This window comes from Mesoplodon mirus (assembly GCF_964341445.2).
Source record: "Mesoplodon mirus genome assembly, chromosome: 2".
Taxonomy (NCBI): Eukaryota; Metazoa; Chordata; class Mammalia; order Artiodactyla; family Ziphiidae; genus Mesoplodon; species Mesoplodon mirus.
Window position 1 is genome coordinate 211,512,941 of NC_138977.1, and position 24,540 is coordinate 211,537,480.

At 35.6% G+C, this 24,540-nt stretch overlaps 1 protein-coding gene across 1 annotated transcript in view; it reads left to right on the top strand.

Annotated features, from left to right (window-relative positions):
• Window positions 1-1,432: 1,432 nt before the first annotated feature.
• The window catches only part of PDCD4 (programmed cell death 4), a 28,860-nt gene continuing 5,752 nt past the window's right edge, over window positions 1,433-24,540 (top strand). Inside the window, exons 1-10 of the mRNA XM_082641551.1 lie at window positions 1,433-1,523; window positions 6,736-6,842; window positions 11,434-11,736; window positions 13,326-13,420; window positions 14,501-14,614; window positions 16,754-16,975; window positions 18,522-18,619; window positions 19,557-19,671; window positions 22,236-22,343; window positions 23,750-23,860. Of these exons, the coding sequence (XP_082497677.1) occupies window positions 6,800-6,842; window positions 11,434-11,736; window positions 13,326-13,420; window positions 14,501-14,614; window positions 16,754-16,975; window positions 18,522-18,619; window positions 19,557-19,671; window positions 22,236-22,343; window positions 23,750-23,860 (1,209 nt within the window). The 5' untranslated portion in view covers window positions 1,433-1,523; window positions 6,736-6,799. The remainder of the gene's footprint in view (window positions 1,524-6,735; window positions 6,843-11,433; window positions 11,737-13,325; window positions 13,421-14,500; window positions 14,615-16,753; window positions 16,976-18,521; window positions 18,620-19,556; window positions 19,672-22,235; window positions 22,344-23,749; window positions 23,861-24,540) is intronic.

Consider the following 24,540-nt stretch of genomic DNA (forward strand, 5'->3'; position numbering starts at 1 on the left):
GGAAGCTAGCAACAGATTTTTGTTGTGTGTGTGTATGTGTGTGCGTGTGTGTAGGGAAATAATAGCATTAGAGATGATTCCCAGGCAGGATGGCTGGCAGAAAGGGGTAAGCCAGGGGAAGGAGTTCACTTTGGTTCCAGAAATAGACTAATTGACCATTCAGGTGTTGCACATCAGACAATCAGAAAATCCGGCCAGAGATACTGGCTAAGTCCTCTCCTGAGAGGACAGAGATAGCAGAAGGTTCTGGTTGTTATCTCAGGGAATAGGGAAACTAGGGAGAATGTGAGGAAAAGACTAGCCAAAGAGAACGCAGCCAGGAGGAAAAGATGCAGAGAACAGCCAGGGGAGGCCAAAGGTTCAATGAAGAAATTATAGCCATGGTTGAAAACTTCAACCTTGGAGCCGGGAATGTGTGAGGTTTTTTTTTTTTTTTTAACACCTTTATTGGAGTATAATTGCTTAACAATGTTGTGCTAGTTTCACCTGCGCAACAAAGCGAATCAGCCATATGCATACATATATGCCCATATCTCCTCCCTCTTGCGTCTCCCTCCCACCCTCCCTATCCCACCCCAGTAGGTGGTCACAAAGCACCGAGCTGATCTCCCTGTGCTATGTGGCTGCTTCCCACTAGCTAGCTATTTTACACTTGGTAGTGTATATATGCTCATGCCACTCTCTCACTTTGTCCCAGCTTACCCTTCCCCCTCCCCGTGTCCTCAAGTCCATTCTCTACATCTGTGTCTTTATTCCTGTCCTGCCCTTAGGTTCTTCAGAACCTTTTTTTTTTTTTTTAGATTCCATATACGTGTGTGAGTTTGAACCCCAGGGACCTGACTAGCCATAGCAACGGGATTTCAAAGAGTTTTTGAGTCTGTTTCCTCATCTATGAAATGGGAGTGATTTCAACCTCAAAGGGCTGAGCACATTCACAAATCTTCTTAGCATGGGGTTTGCGCACAGTTAGGAGCTAAGGAGTGAGCAGGGCCCAGAGGGAGAAGGAAATGTAGAGGTTAAGAGTATCCCCTTGAGGAGTGTCGGGAAATTGAGGCAGGGCCCCTCAGGAAGCCCAAAGCCTTTGCTTCCGCGGAGTTTCTGACCGGCCTGTGAGGAGAATGGGTGAGCGGCCTCAGCCTAGTCTGCAGCCTGATCCTCCTACACTTCCATCCTGCCGCACCTCCCAGCCTCCCTCCCCGCTCTTGCTCCCGCTCTTGCTCCCGCTCCAGCCAGGCCCTGGAGCCCGACGCGCATGCGCCCTCCCACGCCCTTGCCCAGTTTTCCACGTTTCACTTCCCTCCCATTCCCTCCGCAACTCCCGCTCTACCGCCACGATTGGCCAGAAGACCTGTTCGCCTCGGCCAATAAACGCCGACCTGTCGCCTCCGTGTTACTGGGTGGAACAAAACAAAAACAGAGCGAAACTGGTCCGAGACGCTTCGAGGCGGTTGTAGGGGCTGAGGTGCTGCATCGGTGCCGGCGGACCAGGGACTTGGACGAGCGGCGGCGGCGACGGCCGAGGGGTCAGTAGCGGCGGCGCGGCTCACGCGCTTGGGAGGACTGCGCCCTCTCTCGCAGCCCCTGCCTCTCCTCGGAGGCAGCCGCTCTTTGGGAGGGGGGGCGGGAGGGGGCGTGGAGGCCGCGGCCGGGTCAGGTCCGGGCCGGCGGGGAGGGGGTCCGCCGCCTCCTTGGAGCTCGGCAGGCCGAGCCGCGCCCGCCCCAACGCCTCGGGCTGCGGAGGCCTGGGCCCAGAGCGTGGCGGCGCGGGGCGCTCGCCGGCGAGGGGCTCCTCGTCCCCCAGAAGGCCGAGTTTTCATTTTCCTTTGGGGGTGGGCGTCTGGAGGCGAGTTTCTGGCCTGACTGAAATCCTGTGAGGAAGGTTTGCGCCCTTCCCGCCCCCTGGCCTCCTTGGGGGCTCCCCTGAAGATGCGGCCCCCGGCCCGTCTTCCCAGACCCGGCCCTCCGGCCGCCCCGGTCCAGCATCCCCCGGGGGTTGGAATGGGGGCTGCGAGAGTCCCGGCCTGCGCGGCGGGGAAGCGGGCCGGGCCGCGGCGGGAGTGGCTTCTGGGAGGCGGACACGTGCCCACCGCCCGGGCCCTGCACGTACTTCGCGGCCCCCCCGGTCGGGTAAAGGGTCGCTTGTTTAGTTTAAATGAAATCTCCGGGAGAAAACAAAGGCAGGAAGGGAGCCCCCTTCTGTGAAACGCTTGCTGTATAGGCTGCATTTGTCAGTTTGGTGCTGCAGTGTTCAAGGGGAGGGTGTTTGTTTTTCCAAGAGCTTCAAAACTGTCTGCAGACGTCAAAATCGCCTGTCTCCCTGCGCCCTAGTGAGAACTGACCGCGTAGCTAGCAACTGTGTGATATCTACAGATGATTAAAATGATTAAAAATACACCTTCCTCTGGGGGAAAAAAAAGTCACCGCCTGTGTTTTTGTTGCATTTTCACTCTTAAATTTTAGAATTTTGGCATTCTTGCTAATGTAAGGCTTTTTAGGAACCACCATTCACTTTTTTTTAAAAAAGGACCACTGCAGATGTGTTGTAAATTATCGGTATTTGTGCCCTTAACTTTCCTTTAGTCCAGGTTTATTAAACTACTTAATATCTCAGCAGGCGTCTTTGAGTTATATTTTGATTGGTTTTTCTATTGTAGTAATGAGAAAGGAAACATGGTTGCTAGGAGTGCAAAAATAAATGATATTTTGATGTTTTTCTTTCCTGCTTATTTTTGCATCATTGTGGTCGAATGCTTTTAGCTGATTTTGTTTTAAATGGCTAGTTAGCTATGATGGTAGCCCTGGAATGAATACAAGTACTAGTTAATGCATGGCCTAAACTTGACTCCAAAAAAATGTCCAAGTGGTTTATGAGGTGTATTTCAGGAAATAGATTTTGGGGGGGAGGTGGGGTGGGAAAGCCAGACTCTGTCTTGTAGTAAATGTCTTGGCAATTGAATACTTCTGATTGTATGTTTCCGTGAAACACATTGGAGAAATGAAAACAATGTTTAATTTCAGCCTTTTGTCTAACTTACAGTTTTGTTTTCTTACTGAAAATTAATTTTATGGTTTAGTATGAAGGATGTGGAGTTTAGATTTTTAGCTTTACATTTAAGTTTGGGGCAAAAATTTTAAGGATTGTTAAGTAAGCGGAAACCCTCATTACTTTGAAGAGAGTAAAAACATGGAACAAAGCTTTATCTTTCTGTAAACTCTTTTAAAACACCTGTGTTGCTATCAAGTGTGCCTGAGTTCTTGAATGTGTTATCATTGCCAAAAGACCCAGACAGGAGTTTTTCTTGTTTGATAATTATTTAATAAAAACAAACTTGGTAAGTTATTTGTAGTCAATTAACTGATAATTTTCTTTGCCTGTCGTTTGTGTAATAGTTTAGTTTTTAGTGTTTGAAAAGCAGTATTTAAAAATTGGTTATAACAGTAGGGGTCTGTGTTTTAGTAAGCTTCTCTCTGTTAACCCTAGAAAAGAGTCTTCCTGTGGGATATTAAAGTCTTGCGTTGAACTTGTGCAAACAGTAGTGGATTTAGAAGGTCTGGGTTCTAATCCTGGTTCTTCCAGTGAGCAGCTATCTCTTTTTGGAGAGATCACCTATCTTCTTTGAATCTGTTTAGTTGTATGCAAAGTGGAGTTCCTACCTCAAGATTGTTCTGAGGTACATGAAATAATGCATGTAAAATTCTTTTTGAATTATAAAGGGCTTCTAAAACAGTTATAATCATTTCCTTTATTAGCTAGGTTCTGCAGAAAGTATTCTCTTGAAGATTATATTTGTATCAAGAATGAAAATGATTTTTTAAATGTAACTCCAGTTAAAAAATCTCACACACATATCATGTGACATTTTCACTTTCCTATAACATGTAATTCATATACTGAAATGAAACAGATAAGGCATTTTCAGCCCTGGAGGATGCTAAATGTTTATGTTTGCAAACTATTTTTGTTTATATATCTTTATTTATCTCTATGTACTTATTTCTGAGGTTCATTTTTTTCCCCTAAATCTGAAGTTGGTAGGAGAAAGGAGAAATTTTCTGGAGAAAAGGGCTATAAAACTTGTAAGATGTTAGAATGGTATATATTGAGGAATTTAAAAGTCAGTTTTCCCTTTGAGTTCCAGGAGGCATCATATCATCTTTCTAAAATGACAACTAACAGTAGGTTATGTTATATAAAAACTAAATGCTTTTTTGTAATTAACTAGTCATTCTTATTAATTTGTGAACTTTATATCTTAAAAAAAGGTCACACTGCTGGGGAAATGATTATAAATGGCTGGAAGGACATATCTAACCTATGTTACTTAAACAGATAAATTCTTAAACAGATAAATACTTAAGTACTCTAAACCACTATTTAAAAAATATTTCCATAGAGATTCTGAAATCGCATTTGGTTACATCTTCTGGTGATAGTTTTTAGGAAAATATATTTTGATGGTTTTTGTTTGTTTGTTTGTTTTTTACAAATAACAGTTGATTTTTATCACTAATTGTCTAAATAAAAGGTAACTGATTTCATCAACCAGAACCTTCCAGCATTAATAATTTTTAAGCCATTTTGAAACCAAGGTCTAAAATATAGAGATGCTAATGTCATTGTACTTACTCCTTTCTTAAATAGGTAAGATTAAAAAAAAAAAGAATGGGTTTTTCAGATTATAAAAGTCTCTCATTATAGAAAATGCTGATTTAAAAAATTTCTCCCAAAGGTAACTCTCTTGCACTGTTGGTGGGAATGTAAATTGATACAGCCATTATGGAGAACAGTATGTTGGTTCCTTAAAAAACTAAAAATAGAGCTACCATATGACCCAGCAATCCCACTACTGGGCATATACCCTGAGAAAACCATAATTCAAAAAGAGTCGTGTACCACAATGTTCATTGCAGGTCTATTTACAATAACCAGGACATGGAAGCAACCTAAGTGTCCATCGACAGATGAATGGATAAAGAAGATGTGGCATATATATACAGTGGAATAATACTCAGCCATAAAAAGAAACAAAATTGAGTTATTTGTAGTGAGGTGGATGAACCTAGAATCTGTCATACAGAGTGAAGTAAGTCAGAAAGAGAAAAATACCATATGCTAACACATATATATGGAATCTAAAAAAAAAAAAAAAAAAGGTTCTGAAGAACCTAGGGGCAGGACAGGAATAAAGACGCAGATGTAGAGAATGGACTTGAGGACACGGGGAGGGGGAAGGGTAAGCTGGGACAAAGTGAGAGAGTGGCATGGACATGTATACAGTACTAAATGTAAAATAGATAGCTAGTGGGAAGCAGCCGCATAGCACAGGGAGATCAGCTCGGTGCTTTGTGACCACCTAGAGGGGTGGGATAAGGAGGGTGGGAGGGAGATGCAAGAGGGAGGACATATGGGGATATATGTATATGTATAGCTGATTGATTTTGTTATGAAGCAGAAACTAACCATTGTAAAGCAATTATACTCCAATAAAGATGTTAAAAAACTTTTCTCCTGATCTCAAAGTCTTACAACAGTAATTACAGATGCCTACGTGATGAAATGGCAGATTTATCTGCCTCCAGATATGTTTTAGTGTGAAAAATAAGTCAATCATGTCTTTTTTTTAACCAAAACTGTGTTGTTTGCATTTTAGAGTACTAGTTCTTATAGTTCATTGGTAACGAACTAATCAATATCTATGTATAGCAGATTAATTATGAGGCCTGGTATTCCTAAAAAAATTGGAATGTGTATATATTCCTTTAACTTGAAATAAGCATGTATAGCAAACATTTTTTTAAACATCTTTATTGGAGTATAATTGCTTTACAATGGTGTGTTAGTTTTTGCTTTATAACAAAGTGAATCAGCTATACATATATCCTCATATGTCCTCCCTCTTGCATCTCCCTCCCACCCTCCTTATCCCACCCCTCTAGGTGATCACAAAGCACCGCACCGAGCTGATCTCCCTGTGTTATGCGGCTGCTTCCCACTAGGTATCTGTTTTACATTTAGTACTGTATACGTGTCCATGCCACTCTCTCACTTCGTTCCAGCTTACCCTTCCCCCTCCCCGTGTCCTCAAGTCCATTCTCTACATCTGCGTCTTTATTCCTGTCCAGCCCCTAGGTTCGTCAGAACCATTTTTTTTTTTTTAGAGTCCATTCATATGTGTTAGCATACGGTATTTTTTTATTTTTCTGACGTACTTCTCTCTGTATGACAGACTCTAGGTCCATCCACCTCACTACAGATAACTCAATTTTGTTTCTTTGTATGGCTGAGTAATATTTCATTGTATATATGTGCCACATCTTCTTTATCCATTCATCTGTTGATGAACACTTAGGTTGCTTCCATGTCCCGGCTAGTGTAAATAGAGCTGCAATGAACACTATGGTATATGACTCTTTTTGAATTATGGTTTTCTCAGGGTATATGCCCAGTAGTGGGATTGCTGGGTCGTATGGTAGCAAACACATCCTCTAGTTCCAAGTTAAAGGGGTGCTTTGGCACATTCAGAAATATAGGCTTTTTTTTTTTGACACATAAACTTATCAAGAAGATTGAAACCAAATGTTAATTAGGGGAAGCTCTTAGAAAGTAAAGTGAACGCTTTAAAAAAAAATGGAATTATGTGGTGATTTTTTTTAACAGTCTGAGTAAGTAAATTGAATTTACGTTAATTATTATCGGTTTGGAAGATGTTGAAGCTTTTTTTTTTCTTTTTAAAGAAATACATCCCAGAGGAAGAGTTCCATTTGGTAATTTAATCAGTGCAAGTGAAATTAAGGAACGATGGATGTAGAAAACGAGAGGATACTGAATGTAAACCCTGCAGGTAAATAATATCTTGAACCTTGACTGTATTGTGAGCAAGTTTCAGGCCATACCAAATTTTATGAAAACTTCTTTACTTTAAAAACCATCTTACTCATGCTATAAGAAAACAGGTCATATTTTAAAAATCAAGTTTGTGATTCTTATTTTTATGAAATTCATCACATGTATTTTTCTGCCTGTCTTTTCACATTTCATACGTTTATTCTCCACTATTCATAATAAACTCTATGGTGTAGAAGGGGAGAAGAATAGCGAACCTGCTCATTACTGGTCTCACATGAGCTAGTTAGTAGTCTCTATAATATAAACTATTGGTATCATTGATACCTTTTCTAACTAATAATCTATATATTACAAATTAACTGTGTATTTTCCCTGATTTTCCATAATGCTTCAGTAGTACACTATTATCATAAAAACAGTTTTGTGGAATATATGTCCAAAAGCTAAATAACTTCAGATCACTGAAAATGTATATATAGTTTTCAGAATAATCTTTGTAGAGAGTTAATTAGGATTTTGAAATAGTCTCAATAGTGAGAACTTTTCATGTTGGTACACTTTAGATAATTCTTTGCTTGATGATTAATATTGAAAAAATCTCTGTAATTTAAATACGTTTAACCTATTTCATTTATTAATACTACAGCTTCATTTTTTTCAGTGACTTTAATTCACTGTTGTGTCCAGTTACATAGTTTTCTTTGATCTGAATGCACACTTTGAAGTTGAAACTTCTTTGCTATTTTGTATTTACGAACCTGATTTAAAGTATACTAGAAAATTATAGTTGAAAAAGATTACTACAATAATTAATGATTATTTTGGTGCTGCTTTATATACAATAGCTGTATGAGTACTTGTTTTTTAGGATTACAAATTGGTATCATGTCCCTGCTTCATTGAGGTGAGAATGGTAATAATAAAATTTAAGAACATATTTCATGGATAGGTAATTGTTTCTTCTCTGCACTGTCTGGTATAGCCAGTAGTCACATATGGCTGTTGAGCACTTGAAATGTGACTTACCTGAATTGGGATGTATCGTAGGTACAAAATACATACCAGATTTCAAGAGACTTCTTATGAAAGAAAGCGATGAAATCCTCAGTAATTTTTTCTATTGGTTACATGTTGAATTGATATAATGGATCTATTAGATTAAATAAAATATATTAAAATAAATTTCACTTGTTTCTTTTTAGTTTTTAATATGAATACTGAGAAATTTAAAATTACGTATTTGGCTTGCATTATATTTCTATTAGACCGCACAGCTCTAAGTTTTATACTTTTTGTTTTCTAACTGTAACAAGTCCTTGTTCTAATCTTGTTCTTGATGCCTCTGCTGAGTACTTCCTTAAGTACTTCAGTACTTGGATGAGCCTAAGACAGACCTTCTTTGCAATAAATGCTTCCTGTAACAAATAGTCCAAGTCAGACAGACTAGTGTACTAATTCCAACTTCTGCTTTTACCATCTCTGTTACTTGGGGAAAGTGGGTTATTTGCTTTGACCTTCAGTTCTTCATGTATAAAGCTGGGATTATAAATACCCTCTTTATAGGTTTATTGTTAGGATTAAGTGAGATACCGTGCATGTGTATCATGCCCATAGCACATATTATGTGTGTCACAAATGAAAATGAGCTAATATTGTTAATTATAATTATGTAACTCAGTGGACCAGTAGTTGAAAATGTGATTGTCTGGTACTGTGGTGTAATATAAGTTGGGTTGGTTATTGAGATGTCAGAGAATTCAGAAAGAGGGAATTAGTACACAGTAGAAAACAATTTTGAAGTCACCAGATTCTGTACTCAGGGTTTTTATCTTTTTAATTTTGGTCTTCTTAAAGTCAGATCAGTAGTGGTTATGGAACCCCAAAACTTAGGTGAGTATGAATAGCAAAATATAAAAGAGCAATTGATACAAACATGGGTTAAAAATTTTAAGACCTAATATACAAAATATACCTAGATGTGTCTACTGTTTTAGATACATAAATGTGTATTTGAAAGGATATTAAAATAGTTGAAGAGAAGAAACTAAAGTGTAGGAAATACGATTGCTTGAATACTTCAATACTTCAGTACTCTGAGGGACATTTTAAAGCATTCTAAGAGAGGCCTTTATCTTCTGGATTAGTTGTGGCAGCTTACCTTAATTGTAGAATAGTGAAAGCAATATATTAGAGGTAGATGTTTAATGTTTTCTTCAATCATCCACTTTTACATGAAATGCCGTCTGATTTGTCTGATCTCTGGTCTTTCCTTCCCTTTCCTCTTCTTTTCTCTCTTTGTATTCATTCCCTTGTTGCCTGTTTCTTTAGCTGCCACCACTCTGCTGTACTCTAGCTTTGTATTTTCTGTAGTTAGAGTCATGTAAGATTCAAATGTGGGTGTGAATCCTGGCCACAGTCCTTTTTAGATATATCACTTTTCTATGCAACATCTTCTCTCTGAAAACTGAGGATCAACAGCTTCGTTACAGAGCTTTGAGGATTATAGACCATGTATGTACAGTGTTTGGAGCCGGACACAGTAGGTAGCAGTACTGATGGGAATGACGGAAGAAGCAATGCGACTACTGTGGCTCCTGCTGCTGCTCTTACTACGAGTCATGGCAGTTTCGTTATGACGACGTCTCAAACCGACCCTCCTAACACTGGCTTCCTTTCCTCGTCTAAAAACCTTTAAAACACTGTTTTATTCTTTATTCTCTTTGAAAGCCCTTTATTTTTTCTTTGAAAGTGTCACTTATTTACCCCCAAATTATTAACCTTGCCCTTTCCAGTTCGTTTGTGACTGAATACTGCAACGTTTTCTTAGCTGGTCTCTCATTTTATAATTTCTCTTTTTTTCTAATATATCCTGTATTCCTCTGACAAACTAATTCCCCCGTCATCTACCTATGATATCACATCTCAGCTCTGACCATTTGAACGTGGGAGTGGTCAGCAGCTATTCTAGTGATTGGGGCAAGATCATGAAGGACCTAACATTGCAATGTAATGAGTTTACACTTCATTTTGACCCAATAGGAATACCTTCAGAGGGTTTTCAGTGAGAGAAATCAGTCTCCATGCAGTTTGGAGAATGGTTTGAAGACTGAAGGCAGCAGACTACTTATGAGACTGCCGAAGTAATTTGGCTCTACTTAATGTTTTGTTTGTTTTTTGATTACCACAGGGTTTGTTACTCACTTTCATACTTTTTGTCAAGAATTGTAAAGATTTTAACACCTCTGTTTCTTTTTATAGGTTGATTTAAAAAATTTTTAGTTTCTACATACTACCTTAAAAAAAAAACATGTTAAAGCCCATGCATATAGACTTGACACATCCTAATTATTAGGAATATTTAAAAACATTTGAGGGATTCAGCTCTGAGTTGAGTGAGCCATAATGAACAAAACTTGGACCCAGGGATAACTAATTCAGTAGCTTTCTGAATTAAAAAGTTTTTGCAGTAATGCCGAGTGTCTCCATGTCATTTGATCTCCATTGACATTGGAGTTGATGGTATAAAGGATACTCTGCTAGGTGCTGAGGACACAAAAACTACAGTATAGGCATGGTTCCTCTTTTGAGGCTTATGACTTATTTGGAAAAGCAATAACTTATATAAAAAGAAAGTGATTTCCGTGATGTGGTAAATGAGCAGTGTATGAGTGTTATTGCGGCTAGAATTGTTAGGAAAGTTTTCACGGAGGAAGTAAGACTCCAGCTGTATATCCTAAAGGATTTTGGTAACTGAAAAGAGCAGTGAGGATGACATTCTAAACGGAGGACCTTTGGGAACTCCAAATGTTGCTGTCTTTCAGGGGATAATGTACAAATCTTACACAGTCTGGAAGATTTTCAGAGAATGGTAAGTAGTGTGAGTCAGGTTTGAAGAGATGAATTAGAACTTTGAGATGATAGCTTTCTTTGAAAGCGGTGAAGCATCAGCAGTTTGGCCCAGTAATCGTATATGATAACGTATTTGCTAAATGCCTTTCATGCTCTTTGGATTAGTACTATTTTCTAAGTGTCCACAATTAATTATGAGATATTTGGCAAGTTATTTAAACAGTCTTAGCCTCAGTTTCCTTATCTGTATAAATAATGTAGTAAATAGCTCTCAAACTTGTGGATAAATGACAAAGTGCCCAGCCTAGTGCCTGGTAAATAGGCATTCTGTAAATATTAGTTTATCTACCTTCCCTAAAGATCCTTAGTCTTTTCTTACTGTCTCCAATTGCTTGACTGTCTTAGCTCATAAAAGTCTCAAAGGTTTTGTACTCTATTTGGTGTTTATATTAACGTAGGTTTTATGATGTAAACACATGAAAAAATAACATGCTTTCAGTAAAATTTTTCATTAACATTCAGTGCCGTAGTTCATTTGGCATGATAATGTGAAAATTACTACTAGTTTGTTGTCATGTATTGGACTGAGCCATATGAAATTGCCAATATGTGACTGTCACCTACAAAAATGATAATTTCATGTGATTCACCTTAGTATAACTTATGACTATAACTGGTGTAGCAGTAGATGGTTAAAATACTTACTTAGAATTCTTTTCCTTCATTTTCTTTTTAAGAGCCTGATAATTTAAGTGACTCTCTCTTTTCTGGTGATGAAGAAAATGCTGGGACTGAGGAAATAAAGAATGAGATAAATGGAAATTGGATTTCAGCATCCTCCATTAATGAAGCTAGAATTAATGCCAAGGTGAAAAGGCGGCTACGGAAAAACTCGTCCCGGGACTCGGGCAGAGGCGATTCTGTCAGTGATAACGGAAGTGAAGGCCTTAGAAGTGGAGTAACTGTACCAACCAGTCCAAAGGGAAGGTTGCTAGATAGGCGATCCAGATCTGGGAAAGGAAGGGGACTACCAAAGAAAGGTTAGTATATACCACGTCCAAAGACACAAATGGAAAAAATATTATCTGATTCTTATACTACAGTTTCCTTGTTCTAGGAATGAGAGAAATGTAAACTGATAATGTTAAGGTTTTGTGGCTTGTATATGTTTTTACATAGTAATAACCTGAGGACCATACCACTTTTTCTTCTAAGTTGAACCTTTTTTTCTTGTTTGAGTAGATTAGTTTTCTTGAGCAGTACTTTATCTCATATTTCCAGCAAAATACACACCAGTGTTCTTCACAGTTAAGAATTGTGCATGTATTCTCTAATTCTGCTTGAAAGAAGTAGGGTCAGAAATTCATCATGTCTGTTATCTAATGAATCTAATTAGTTATGTCCATTGTTAAGAATATATGATAAATATAATTTGACTGGTAATATCCAGGTCAGAATTTTAATAATTTTGTAGATCTGGTTCTGAGTTCTTTTCAGCTCTGTTTGTTTTAGGTACTGGAGTGGAATGGTCTTGTTTCACTGCTCTATCTCCAGTGCCTGGAGTAGTGACTAGCAATTTGAGTACTTAAATATTTGTTGAATGAGGGGTCTGTCAGCCTCTCTCTGTAGTAGAATTTTGATGCAATTTGGAGATTTCACCAACTTCTAAATGGTGGGAGCTTCAGATTATGGCCTAGGATACTTGTAAAATGTTTTTGTGCCCTGTCAGAAATTGTTATTCTTGTTGAATGGCTCTGCAACCATTGGCTGGGTCAAAATGAGACCTAGTTATCAGATTCTGTTTTGCTCTGGTGGCAAGAATTATACTCTATGTGTAAAATAACCCCCCCCCCAAAAAAAAACTGGTGATACTGCACAAGTTCTTTAAAAATAATGCAATATACTGAGCTTATAAAAACATTTCAATAAGTTTATTTAGTAAAGCAACTTTGAAAGTTGGAATTGTTAAACTTCTGCTGGTGAATTTGTATGTAGAGAAGTAGAAATGATGATTAGTTCTGTTAATGCTTCAATAGCAATTCGTTATTTTAACATATTTCTAGCTGTGAAGTATTTGTTTCTTTTTATATCTAAAGAGTATTTGACTTTAAAACATTTGATGGTGGTCAGTGTACTTCTTTGTTGAATAATTTCTCCCTTGTGGAGTTTTCTATGCCACATCTTACTGGCTCAGCGTATTTCTTTTTTGTTGTTGCTGTTCCCAAGATATGTCAGATAGAATTTAGAGCTCCACTGCAGTATCACTTGCCTTGAGGTCACCGCTACAGCTATTTTTCTGATTTTTTTGGTTTGTTTGTTTGTTTTTGCTTTTATTTTAAAGCATCTGCCTTTTTAGTTTTAACTTTGTGGGCTATTTCAACTTGTTTTTTTGGAAATAGGTTATAAACTATCTAATATCTAATCATTACTGAAAAATCAGTGATCTGAATAAAAAGAGGTTTAACACATAATTCTCAACTGGCAAAATCACTAGCATAGACATTAAAATACAGTTTTTTAACCGCTATTGAATTAACACCTGAATATCTAGAATTATTTCAGATTTCAATTAAAATTTATGAACTATGGACATTATGCTCTCTCCTTTCTCAATTCTAAACTTCTTCAGGTGGTGCTGGAGGCAAAGGTGTCTGGGGTACACCTGGACAGGTATATGATGTGGAGGAGGTGGATGTGAAAGATCCTAACTACGATGATGACCAGGTAGAAGTGTTTTACTTTCTGTAATATACATTTAAAATACAAACTTTTTGACCTCATGTTTGTAGTATACTCATATATTTGTCAAATCATGTATTCTATATGTATACTCTATACCATTCAAATCATATATATATATAATTTTATAATGTGTGATTATAATTTGTGTGATTATCTGATATGTATATAATAAGAGTGTGTATATATGTGTGTACACATATTACATACATTAGTATGTATATCTAAATCATATATATATTCGGTCCTTTCAGACTGTTAGGTTAATTTTGGATTAGAAAACCAAGTTAACTGATAGTAATGTATGCATAATTTTCACTTGGTTTCTGAATTTAATAATTAGACATGGAAATATTTCTAAGGGAACATGAAAAATATATTTTAAAGCCAGTAGGATTCAAATACTATAAAATCTTTGCTAAATGTTCTAATTTTAATATATAGTCTTGAAAGACTTGAAAGTATGTTGTTAGACTAAAGCCAGTCACAAGTTGCATATAAACATTTCAGGGCTTTTTTTTTGCAGAGAAGGGGGATAGAAGATTATTGGACATATTATTCTTTTTGAAATTTCAGTTGAATAGTGCTTTTTCCTTAGAGATTTTTTGGTCACTACGACATTGATTTTTGTTATAAGGGCTTTTTTTATTATCATAATACTAATCATGAAGGCTTTGGCTCCTGCTGTTTTTTTTTTTTAAGTGAAGTTTTAATGAAAATACTAGGTGTGATAGGAAGCTTAAAGCTTTTTGGTCACTGGAGTATTGGTTTTGTGGGAGAGAGAAAAAAATTAACAGAAGATATGGGGGATCAGAAGCAAGTCATATATTTGCTGTAGTTAGTGGTTTTAATCTGTATATTTGTTTATTATATTCAGATTTTATAAAAGAACAGTAACATAGATTCTGTTTTTATATTATATAAGTGATCAAAGCATGTAGCATCTCTTTTTCTTGCCCTGAATGGGTATTACTAACCAGTTGGAGTATAAAATTGTGAAACAATTTCAGTTTATCTGAATATTTTGTTCTTTAATTTATAACTTTCTGCCCCTTCCCTTTCCAGGAAAACTGTGTTTATGAAACTGTAGTTTTGCCTTTGGATGAAACGGCATTTGAGAAGACTTTAACACCAATCATACAGGAATATTTTGAGCACGGAGATACTAATGAAGTTGCTGTAGGTTTAAAGTTGGAAGTATAATTTATTTAACATAGGAGAGCAGACACTGTTAAAAGTAAAACATCGTATTCAGAATGATCTTGGATCCCTGAAAAAGTTGAAGCATCTTCTTATGCATAAATGAATTTCTAACTAAGAAATGGCCTAAAATTTTATTTAGATCACTTCTTACCTATTTGGGATCAGATGAGGGCTCTGTGCCATTTTCTTCTCTGAAAAATGGCACAACACAATATTTTAATAATTTTTATAATTATAGCATTTTTATAATTGATAGTTTATAAAGTATAATTAACAATTTCAAGGCATTTATGGACCTTCTAAAATGTCCTTAGGGATCTCATTAAAAAGGCCTCAGTTCCATTTTTTTGACATTCATTTCAATGCTTAGGACTAGAATAAAATTTATCTTTGTACTCTGTCCAGAAAAGAACACAGATACAAAAGTTTGGAAAAGAATGCATACAGAAATCAAGAGAACAGATGTGTTTTTTTAAAATTAATTAATTTATTTAATTTTTGGCTGCTTTGGGTCTTGGTTGCTGTGTGCGGGCTTTCTCTAGTTGTGGTAAGCGGGGTCTACTCTTCGTTGTGGTGCGCGGGCTTCTCATTGTGGTGGCTTCTCTTTTGGAGCACTGGCTCAGGGCACGTGGGCTTCAGTAGTTGTGGCATGTGGGCTTCAGTAGTTGTGGCACGCAGGCTTCAGTAGTTGTGGCTCGCGGGCTCTAGAGCACAGGCTCAGTAGTTGTGGCGCATGGGCTTAGTTGCTCCGCGGCATGTGGGATCTTCCCGGACCAGGGCTCGAACCCATGTCCCCTGCATTGGCAGGTGGATTCTTAACCACTGCACCACCGGGGAAGCCCTACAAATGTGTTTTTGAAGCATAATTTGTATGGGAACATTTACTGTGTTACGAATTGTTTGTAAAGTAAATCTAAAAGGGTAAAATTTAATTATTGGTCTAGTTCAGTAGTTTAGTATTACTGACTTAAAGTAATAAAATTGCATCTCCATAGAAGATTTTTATAATTTAGATTCTTTTAATTGAGACTGGGCTTTCTTTTCTTTTCTTTTTTTTTTTTTTTTTTTTTTGCGGTATGCGGGCCTCTCACTGTTGTGGCCTCTCCCGTTGCGGAACGTAGGCTCTGGACGTGCAGGCTCAGCGGCCATGGCTCACGGCCCCAGCCGCTCCACGGCATGTGGGATCTTCCCGGACCGGGGCATGAACCCGTGTCCTCTGCATCGGCAGGTGGACTCTCACCCACTGCGCCACCAGGGAAGCCTCTAGACTGGGTTTTCTTGGTTTGTCTGATAATATGAGGTTTGATAGTTTTGAGTTTTTGTAGGAATAAAACCAAGTATTTGTTCAGCTTACCTAACTGGTGTCCTTGTTAGTAGTTGTTACTCTAAGTAACTGAGTTACAAGTTAGTCTCTGTGGTCATATTGCCTATATTCCACTTCCAACCTGGGCACTCCTCTGGGTGCCTTCAGCAAATACTTAATTTTTCTGTACTTTGGGTGTGGTGAGTATGATGATAATACCTCCCTCAAAGAGTATAAACTAAGGTGGCTGTTATAATTCCTGATACACTGTAAGTGGTCAGTAAGTATTAGCTGCTGCTATTATATTTTTTAAGAGAAAATTTTACTTTATCCTGGCATATAAAACAATAATTCCACTTAAAAACAGTGGTTTAAGATCTCATTTTAAACTTTATATGAAAGTATAAATATTTGGGTGAAGAAAGTATAAACAGCTTATGATAATGTAAAATGAATTTCCTTACAAATGCTCATAAAACACTATTTCTAGAAGTAATAGAGTATAAGGCAGAGGATTAGTTAACTCCTAACACCAAACTTAGCAATACTATGTAGTTTAATAAACTGTTTTAGGTGTAATTCACATTCTTGATTTTAGTGATGTTCAGACAGTTGAAGCTTAAAGTGGATCAGTATTTAATTTATATGTAGAAAAAGATGTATTTATCTTATCCCCAAATTTTGAGTGCTTCTCTGATTTTTTCCAGTCAAGGAGAGAGAAGGATATATGGGTAATATCTTGATTTTTTTCAAAAATAAAATTAAATTAAATTGAACTATAGGCAGTGACATACTTTTTTTTTTTTGAATAGGAAATGCTAAGAGATTTAAATCTTGGTGAAATGAAAAGTGGAGTACCAGTGTTGGCAGTGTCTTTGGCGTTGGAGGGAAAAGCTAGTCATAGAGAAATGACATCTAAGCTTCTTTCTGACCTTTGTGGGACAGTAATGAGCACAAATGATGTAGAAAAATCATTTGATAAATTGTTGAAAGATCTACCTGAATTAGCATTGGATACTCCTAGAGCACCACAGGTTTGTATGATTCTTCCTCTTGTTCATTCTCTCCGTCTACTTCACTTGCAAGTATAGAACTAATACATACTCCTAGGAAATTTTATTAGATGAAAGAAGAAAAACTGGCCCATATTCCCTGTCACACAAAGATAGCCCTCTAATGTTTAGTGTATTTTTCCCTAGCTGTTTCCACCCCCGCAACATAGTTTTCATCACACTATAATTTTATATCTTACTTCCCCCCCCCATGCTCTGTATAGTTTTTAGGTCATGTTTTTTTGCTCTCTGTATATTCTCTATTACATGTAGTTAAGCTGTTTCATGAGCTAGGATTTTTTAAAAATGTAGATTGTTATAATTGAGGATTGAGTTTGCTTCACTAATGTTTATTATAAAAATAATGATAAATAAGATTGTTCCCTTTTGTAGCTTTGTGGGGAAATAATTAGAAAATTCATGACTTATGTATGCTTTTGTTTAGACTCTGTTCAAAGCCTTTTACTTTTGTTAGATTTCATACATGCTGACACTATAATACGACTTTCTGGTTTGAAATTGAAAATGTGTGAAATCGTTGCTATTTACCTGAGCAAAGTTTTAAAGCAAGGTAGGAGCACTTAAACATTAATTTAGGAATAGTCTATAGGTAGGTTAACATAAATGCTGTTTCTGTTATACTTCCTGTGACAGTAAGTAGTCTGTGTCAGTATTGAGCTGTGATTCAAACATGAAATTTTTTTCTTTTTATACAATACCCATACTTTAAAAAAAAACTGTACATGAGTTAATAGTCATTATAGAAGTTTTGAAAAATAAAAGCCAAAAAGAAGAAAGGCCAGCAAAAATAACCACTGTTAACTGTTAACATTTTGCTGTTTAAATCTTCCATTCTACTTTTTGTGGGTATATATCAGTGTATGTTTTTTACATATCCTTAACGTTTTTTGTTCTAATAAAAAGTGGAATCATACTGTATATGCTACTTGGTAAACTTGATTTTTCTTACAGCATAAAATGTGGTAAACATATTTGGCCACACGGTGTACCGTCTTACATATATACCATTCAACCACACAGTTATTGTTAGACACTAAGTTGTTTCCAGTTTTTTTAAGAAATAATGCTGTGAACATACTTCCAGATAAATATTTCTGCACTTTTCCCCCTCAGATAAATTCCTTTAATCAAACAGTTTTGAGAGACCATAGTCCAATTTTTTTTCTTTCCAGAAGAGATGTTTCTCTTGACTATTAAGTCATTGACTTATTAGCAAGTATTTTTGATTATATGCTTTGTTTCAAACAGTGTGCAACGTGTTGGGGATTCAGTAGTGAGCAAAACAAATATTTTATGCCCCCTTGGCTTTTAACTTGAGGGTTAAGATGTGGGAGTGTATGCCAGGCATAAACAGTAGGTGCTAAATAGGTTTTTGGAATACTCCAACATGTCTGAGGTATTGACTGTGAAGTTCAGCCAGTCTTTATCATTTATGTTTTTACAAATTGTGTTCTATAAAGCTTTATTTTAGATTTTTTATATAGCTCTTTTTTTTTTCTTATTATAGTTGGTGGGCCAGTTTATTGCTAGAGCTGTTGGAGATGGAATTTTATGTAATACCTATATTGATAGTTACAAAGGAACTGTAGATTGTGTACAGGCTAGGTAAGTAAATTAATTTTCCTACTTAGACTTTCAAAATAGGGGAAAGTTCTACAGGATTCTGTTGAAATGACACTTGAATTAATCAGACTTTGTGGACACCTATTTGTCTTTTTTGTGTACTCTTTACCGTTAAAACAAAATTGAGAGATTATTGACATGATATAACAGAAAGAAGACAGTACTATAATGCAGAAGTTCTGGGTTTTAGCTAAACTGTTAGCTACCTTTATGTCAAGCCACTTTTCTCTCAGCCTCAGTTTCCTTATTTATAAAATGAAAGGATGGGACTTGGAATGTTTTTTAAGGTCCCTTTAGGTTTTAATATTCTGTAATTATTTAATATTCTAATAAGATGGACAGTATTAACAAAGGAGCCCTATTTTCAATTTTATATTTATTTGCTATAGAAATCTTAGGAAATAATGTTTTTCACTTTTGTTCTTTGGTATAATTATAAGCTAAATGTGATATTTGGGAGTTATGCTCTATGACTTTTCATAACTTCATGGAAACTTAGACTTGGACTTAGCCATGTCTTAGGTTTTCACAGGTATAGTAATTAATTTTCTAGGACTACTTCAGGTCAGAGTGGCATGGTTGCCCTGGTGGAAAGGCATGGATCTATGTAAAAGTTAGTTTTAGGTGAAACATTCCTTCTCAGGCTAGATCAGTAATTTTGAAATAACGTTATTAGACTTTTGTTGACCGAGAAATGGAAATGAGTGAGAGAATATTAATATGAGAAGCAACTTTTTTTGTTCCCAACTTTTTATCTTGAAAAATAGTTTTTTAAGAGACTTCTGAACTTTAGGTTGCTTTTATGTTACATGAAAGCTTTTAGTGTATATGGGTTTTTTTTCCCCCAACTTCATCCATAATTTGGTCAATCTCAAGCATGTCCATATGTCAAAATTAACTTTTTTTTTTTTTTTTGTAGAGCTGCTCTGGACAAGGCTACTGTGCTTCTGAGTATGTCTAAAGGTGGAAAGCGCAAGGACAGTGTTTGGGGCTCTGGAGGTGGGCAGCAGTCTCTTAACCACCTTGTTAAAGAGGTAACTACTGGGCATTGTCTTTAGCTTAATTTATATGTATTCTTCAGGGAAACAAACTCTGCCCTCTAGCTGGTATTTTTGTGGACAAAAATTAATTTCAGTCTTATAGCTGCAAGTGGAAAATGGAATAATCCTTATATATTTGGCTTTATGCCCTTTTGCTATAAATTATACAAAATTATATAGTCATTATTAAATTTTTATGGTTTCTCTGACTTAAAAATAAGACTGTGTTAAGTTAAAGCGGCTTTCATGAAGTTAAAGGGGTTTTCACGAAGAAGGCTGTGTAGGAACCTCAAAGGAATACCTAAAGTCTTTTTCTTGGAATTTAAAAATTTTCAGACTGTTGAAATAAGAGTTTCTGTTTTGTAGTTATTCAATAAATGTCCATTTTTATAAGAGCAGTTTGAAACTGGATGGTCTCAGATTATGTTATGCATTATGAACACTAGAGTAGATCAGAGTGGTAGATTTTTGTAGGGAAGTTCACTACCTGTATGCATTGTTTAAAAGAAAAAGTAATTGGTTTTTGCATTAATACCATATTTATTCTCTATGGATTTTTTTTCTGGCAGCAAAGTGATATTCTATAATAAGAAACCAGAAAAAGTAGTTAATCCTATTTGAAGATTTTTAAGAAAATTAGAAGACTTATATAGTACATGTGCTTCTGATTTTTGAGTATAATCTTTCATGTGACTATAGTTTTGATATTTAATAAATATTTTAATGATCTGTATACCAAGTTTGAGTGTTAAGGAGCTCAAAATATTGTTAGAGCTTTGACCAGTTTTGTTTTTATATATGTTAAGGTAGATGAGTTGGTGTTTGTAATGTCATGATTGCAATATCTGTTTTTAAAAAATTATAAAGTTATTACAAAAATTGAGGTATAAAAACAGTGGAAATACCATAGCAGTTCAGCAAGAAAATGAAATAGAAGGCATCTAAGTTGGAAAAGAAGAAGTAAAACTGTCTCTGTTCCCAGATGACATGATTTGTATACAGAAAATCCAAGTGAATTTTCAAAAAAACAAAAACACCAAACTATCATAAACGAATTCAGCATAGTTGCAGGATACAAGATCAGTGTACAGAATTTAATTCTAGCTCTTCTGTACACTAGCAATGCAATGAATGGTCTGAAATGAAATTAAGAAACAATTGCATTTGTAATAGCATAAAAAAGATTAAAATACAAAGGAATAAATTTAACAAAAGAAGTGCAAGTCTTGTGCACCAAAAACTGCAAAACACTGTTGAAAGAAATTAAATAAGGCCTAAATAAGTAGAAAGATATCCCATGTTTATGGACCGAAAGACTCAATATTGTTAGGATGATAATGCTTCTCAAAATTAATATTTGAGAAACTGCCAAACTGTTTTATGGTATGTGAATTATCACAACCAAAAAAAGTGGTCACGATGAAAACTGAAATAAAAATACAGATATATATGAGGTTGACATTATTTGGATATTCATTTATTTTACATGGAAGGATGAGTTCGACAGAGAGGACTTTTAGAAATATATACATGTATTTATAATTTATCGTTCTCAACAATGCATGGAACCCAATGGGAAACATTTAAATACTTTAAGTTAATAACAAAGTTAAAAAGCTAAGTGATGTAATTTAAATAATAAATATGTTAGCTTATAATTATAAAATGAGAATACTTTATTCAAGTAACATGCTTCAAATATTTATTTTCCTAAAGCATGATAGTAGGAATTATTCATCAAGATATATTCTGTTGATCAAATTTTACTCTACTTTTAATGGAAATACATTGTAGAAGTTGGAAGTAGAACATACTTAAATGAGATTTCAATCAGCCAATATTCATTGAGTGTCTACTAGGTGCAAAGACGATTTTACCAGGCGATGTATAGGGGAGGACATTCCTCGTTGAAGTTCTTGTGCTGGAAAACTTTTTTTCTCTGGAGCCATAGATGTTCTTGTGCAACTTTAAACAGGAGAGTCAAGACTTGCCTCCTTAGCTATAACTGGAAGCTGAATTCCTGACGAGCATTTTAAATAATGGTCCTCAAATCTTCAGTTGTAGAGAAAAGAGAAAACTGCTTTGGAAATCTTTGCCCTGTCTAGTAAAGCCCTATTATCTCTCATTTTTTGGCTCCCACTTAATGTCATGCTGATGGAAATGGGTTTGTGCCACTTTAAAAATTCATTTTGAGACTTTCAGTTAGTGCCCTCTAGTGGTATTTAAGGTCCCTTGTTTTACAGGGAGCATTGAAGCATTATGGTCACAACTCAGGCCAAACACATCTGAAGTCTACTCGTCGATCGCAGTGGATTATTAAAACACACCGAAACACTGCATTCCCTTCATGACTATGAACCATTTAAAATTTGGGGATTTGCTTTTTAATTATTAAAAAATTCTGTTATGATAGTGTCATGTCAAGACTATTCTTAGACAACTGTCTGTGACCTATTTATCATGTACTTTATTGAGATGAGGGTAAATAAATCCTTAAGCAAAACAGAATTTTTTAAAAATCAAGAATTCTAACACATCTCAATCTTTAAATCTAATAGATTGATATGCTGCTGAAAGAGTATTTACTCTCTGGAGACATATCTGAAGCTGAACACTGCCTTAAGGAACTGGAAGTACCTCATTTTCACCATGAGCTTGTATATGAAGTAAGATTACTTTGACATTCCAAAAAGAATTATTAAGTGTTCCTTTTTGCACTACAGTGACTTAATGCTGCTTTAATAACATACATTTTTGTTTTCTTTTAAAAATTTTAATATTAAGGGGGAGAGGGTTTTACAATTTTTTCTTTTTTTATCAAGGTATAATTTAGAGTAAAATATACTCTTTAGCTGTGCAGTTCAATGAATTTTTGACAAATGTATCAAGTCACATAACCACTATCTCAGAATATAGAACACTTCCATCACTTCCAAAAGTTTGGGGCTAACCTGCTCCCCTACCACTATCATCTCCTGGTAACCACTGATGTAATGTTTGTCCCTATAGTTGTGCCTTTCGCAGACTATCAGTCATATAAATGGACTCATACTGTGTGTCTGACCTTCTTCAGGTAGCATAATGCTTTTAAGATATGTCCATGTCATTTTATGTAACAGTAAATTCGCTTTTTAGTGCTGGGTGATATTCCTTTGAATAGACCTACCATATTGTTTCCAGTTTGAGTGATTATTTTAAAAAAGCAGTCATAAATGTTCACTCACAGGTTTTGTGTGGACATATCTTTTCATTTTTCTTGGGTAAATACCTAGGTGTTGAATTTCCGGATCATACAGTAAGAGTATTTTTAACTTTATAAAAACATTTGCATTCATGATACATACTTTCCAGATTTTTCCTTTATTTTATAATATCTTTATTAAAATAATGTTTTCATTCCAGAATATGCCCCCTCAACATATTGTATTAGATATGTGGCAATATGTTAACAAAATGCATTGGCTTTAATTTCTATATAGCATCTGTCATTTTATCTCAGATAATGATAATGCCAGGAGGTTTGAGTTAAATGAAAAGTACTTAGATAATGTTTAGCATTTCTAGATTTAAATCTTAGCCTTGCACTTCTCATCTGTGTGCTTTTGAGTGATTCATTTTAACTTTTAAAGTATTAGTTCCCTCATCTTTTATTATTTGTTTATTTATTTATTTCCCCCCTCCACACACACTGTATTTTATTTTTACAGGAGATAAATAAACTGACACCAAGCATTGTAAATGGATGACCGCAACAAAAGCAATAATGATTGCAATTACCGAACACAAAACACATTCATACTATGTCATAATATTGACATTCAGTCCAGTAATCCTCCACTGCAACAGCTCCTTTACTTTGCAGTGATAATTGATTTGTGTATTTTTTGCCTCTGAGTCCTTGTGGGATTTTTTTTAAATTCAAACAGAAAGTCACAAAAATTATAATTATAATCATCCTCATCTATACATATATATACATATATATACGTATTAGAGATGAGATCTGATAGATTTTAGGAGCAGTTTCTTATATGAAAATGAGCAATAATTCAATCATTTATTCAATTTTTAGGCCATTGTAATGGTTTTAGAGTCAACTGGAGAAAGTACATTTAAGATGGTTTTGGACTTATTAAAATCTCTTTGGAAATCTTCTACCATTACTCTAGACCAAATGAAAAGAGTAAGTATAACATTATTTTGAACAATTTTTAGGCTTACATCTTAAATATATATGATTGAATACAGATTACGAATTGTCAATGAAATTTTCTTTTAGGGTTGTGTAGTAATATTATGCCTATATATATATATGTGTGTGTATATATATATGTATATATTTTAATGGTACTGTTTATGTTTGAACCTCTTATAGCCATTTCCTGGAAAGTAATAAATACTCCAGTACTTTTGAGCCTGTATTTTGAAAAATGTGATGTGTATGTGTTCTTCCTCAAGAGTTCTAAATTGTGATAATTTCTTTTTTATATCTAGAGAGAAACATGAATTTCTAACAAATTTATAAAGTACTTAATTTATTCCTATTTAAAATTGTATGCATTGTTATTAAATATTGGTGAGGTTCTTACTTGCCTTTTATTTTTTAGAAATGTAGTAAATGTATTATAGAGAAGTAGATGGGGAAGAAATGTGTCCAACGTCTAATGTCTGCCTGAAGCTCTTCTGAGAGAACAGTTTTAAAGAAAATATTCTGTAAAAAATAGACTTACTCTTTGTACTTTTCAAGGTTCGGATCTGACTGCAGTCTAATTATATGAACATTTGGCCTTAAATATAGATTGATAATAGTGATGGGTTGTATGGCATTATGTATTTTATATGGGCTAACAACTCTGTATGTAA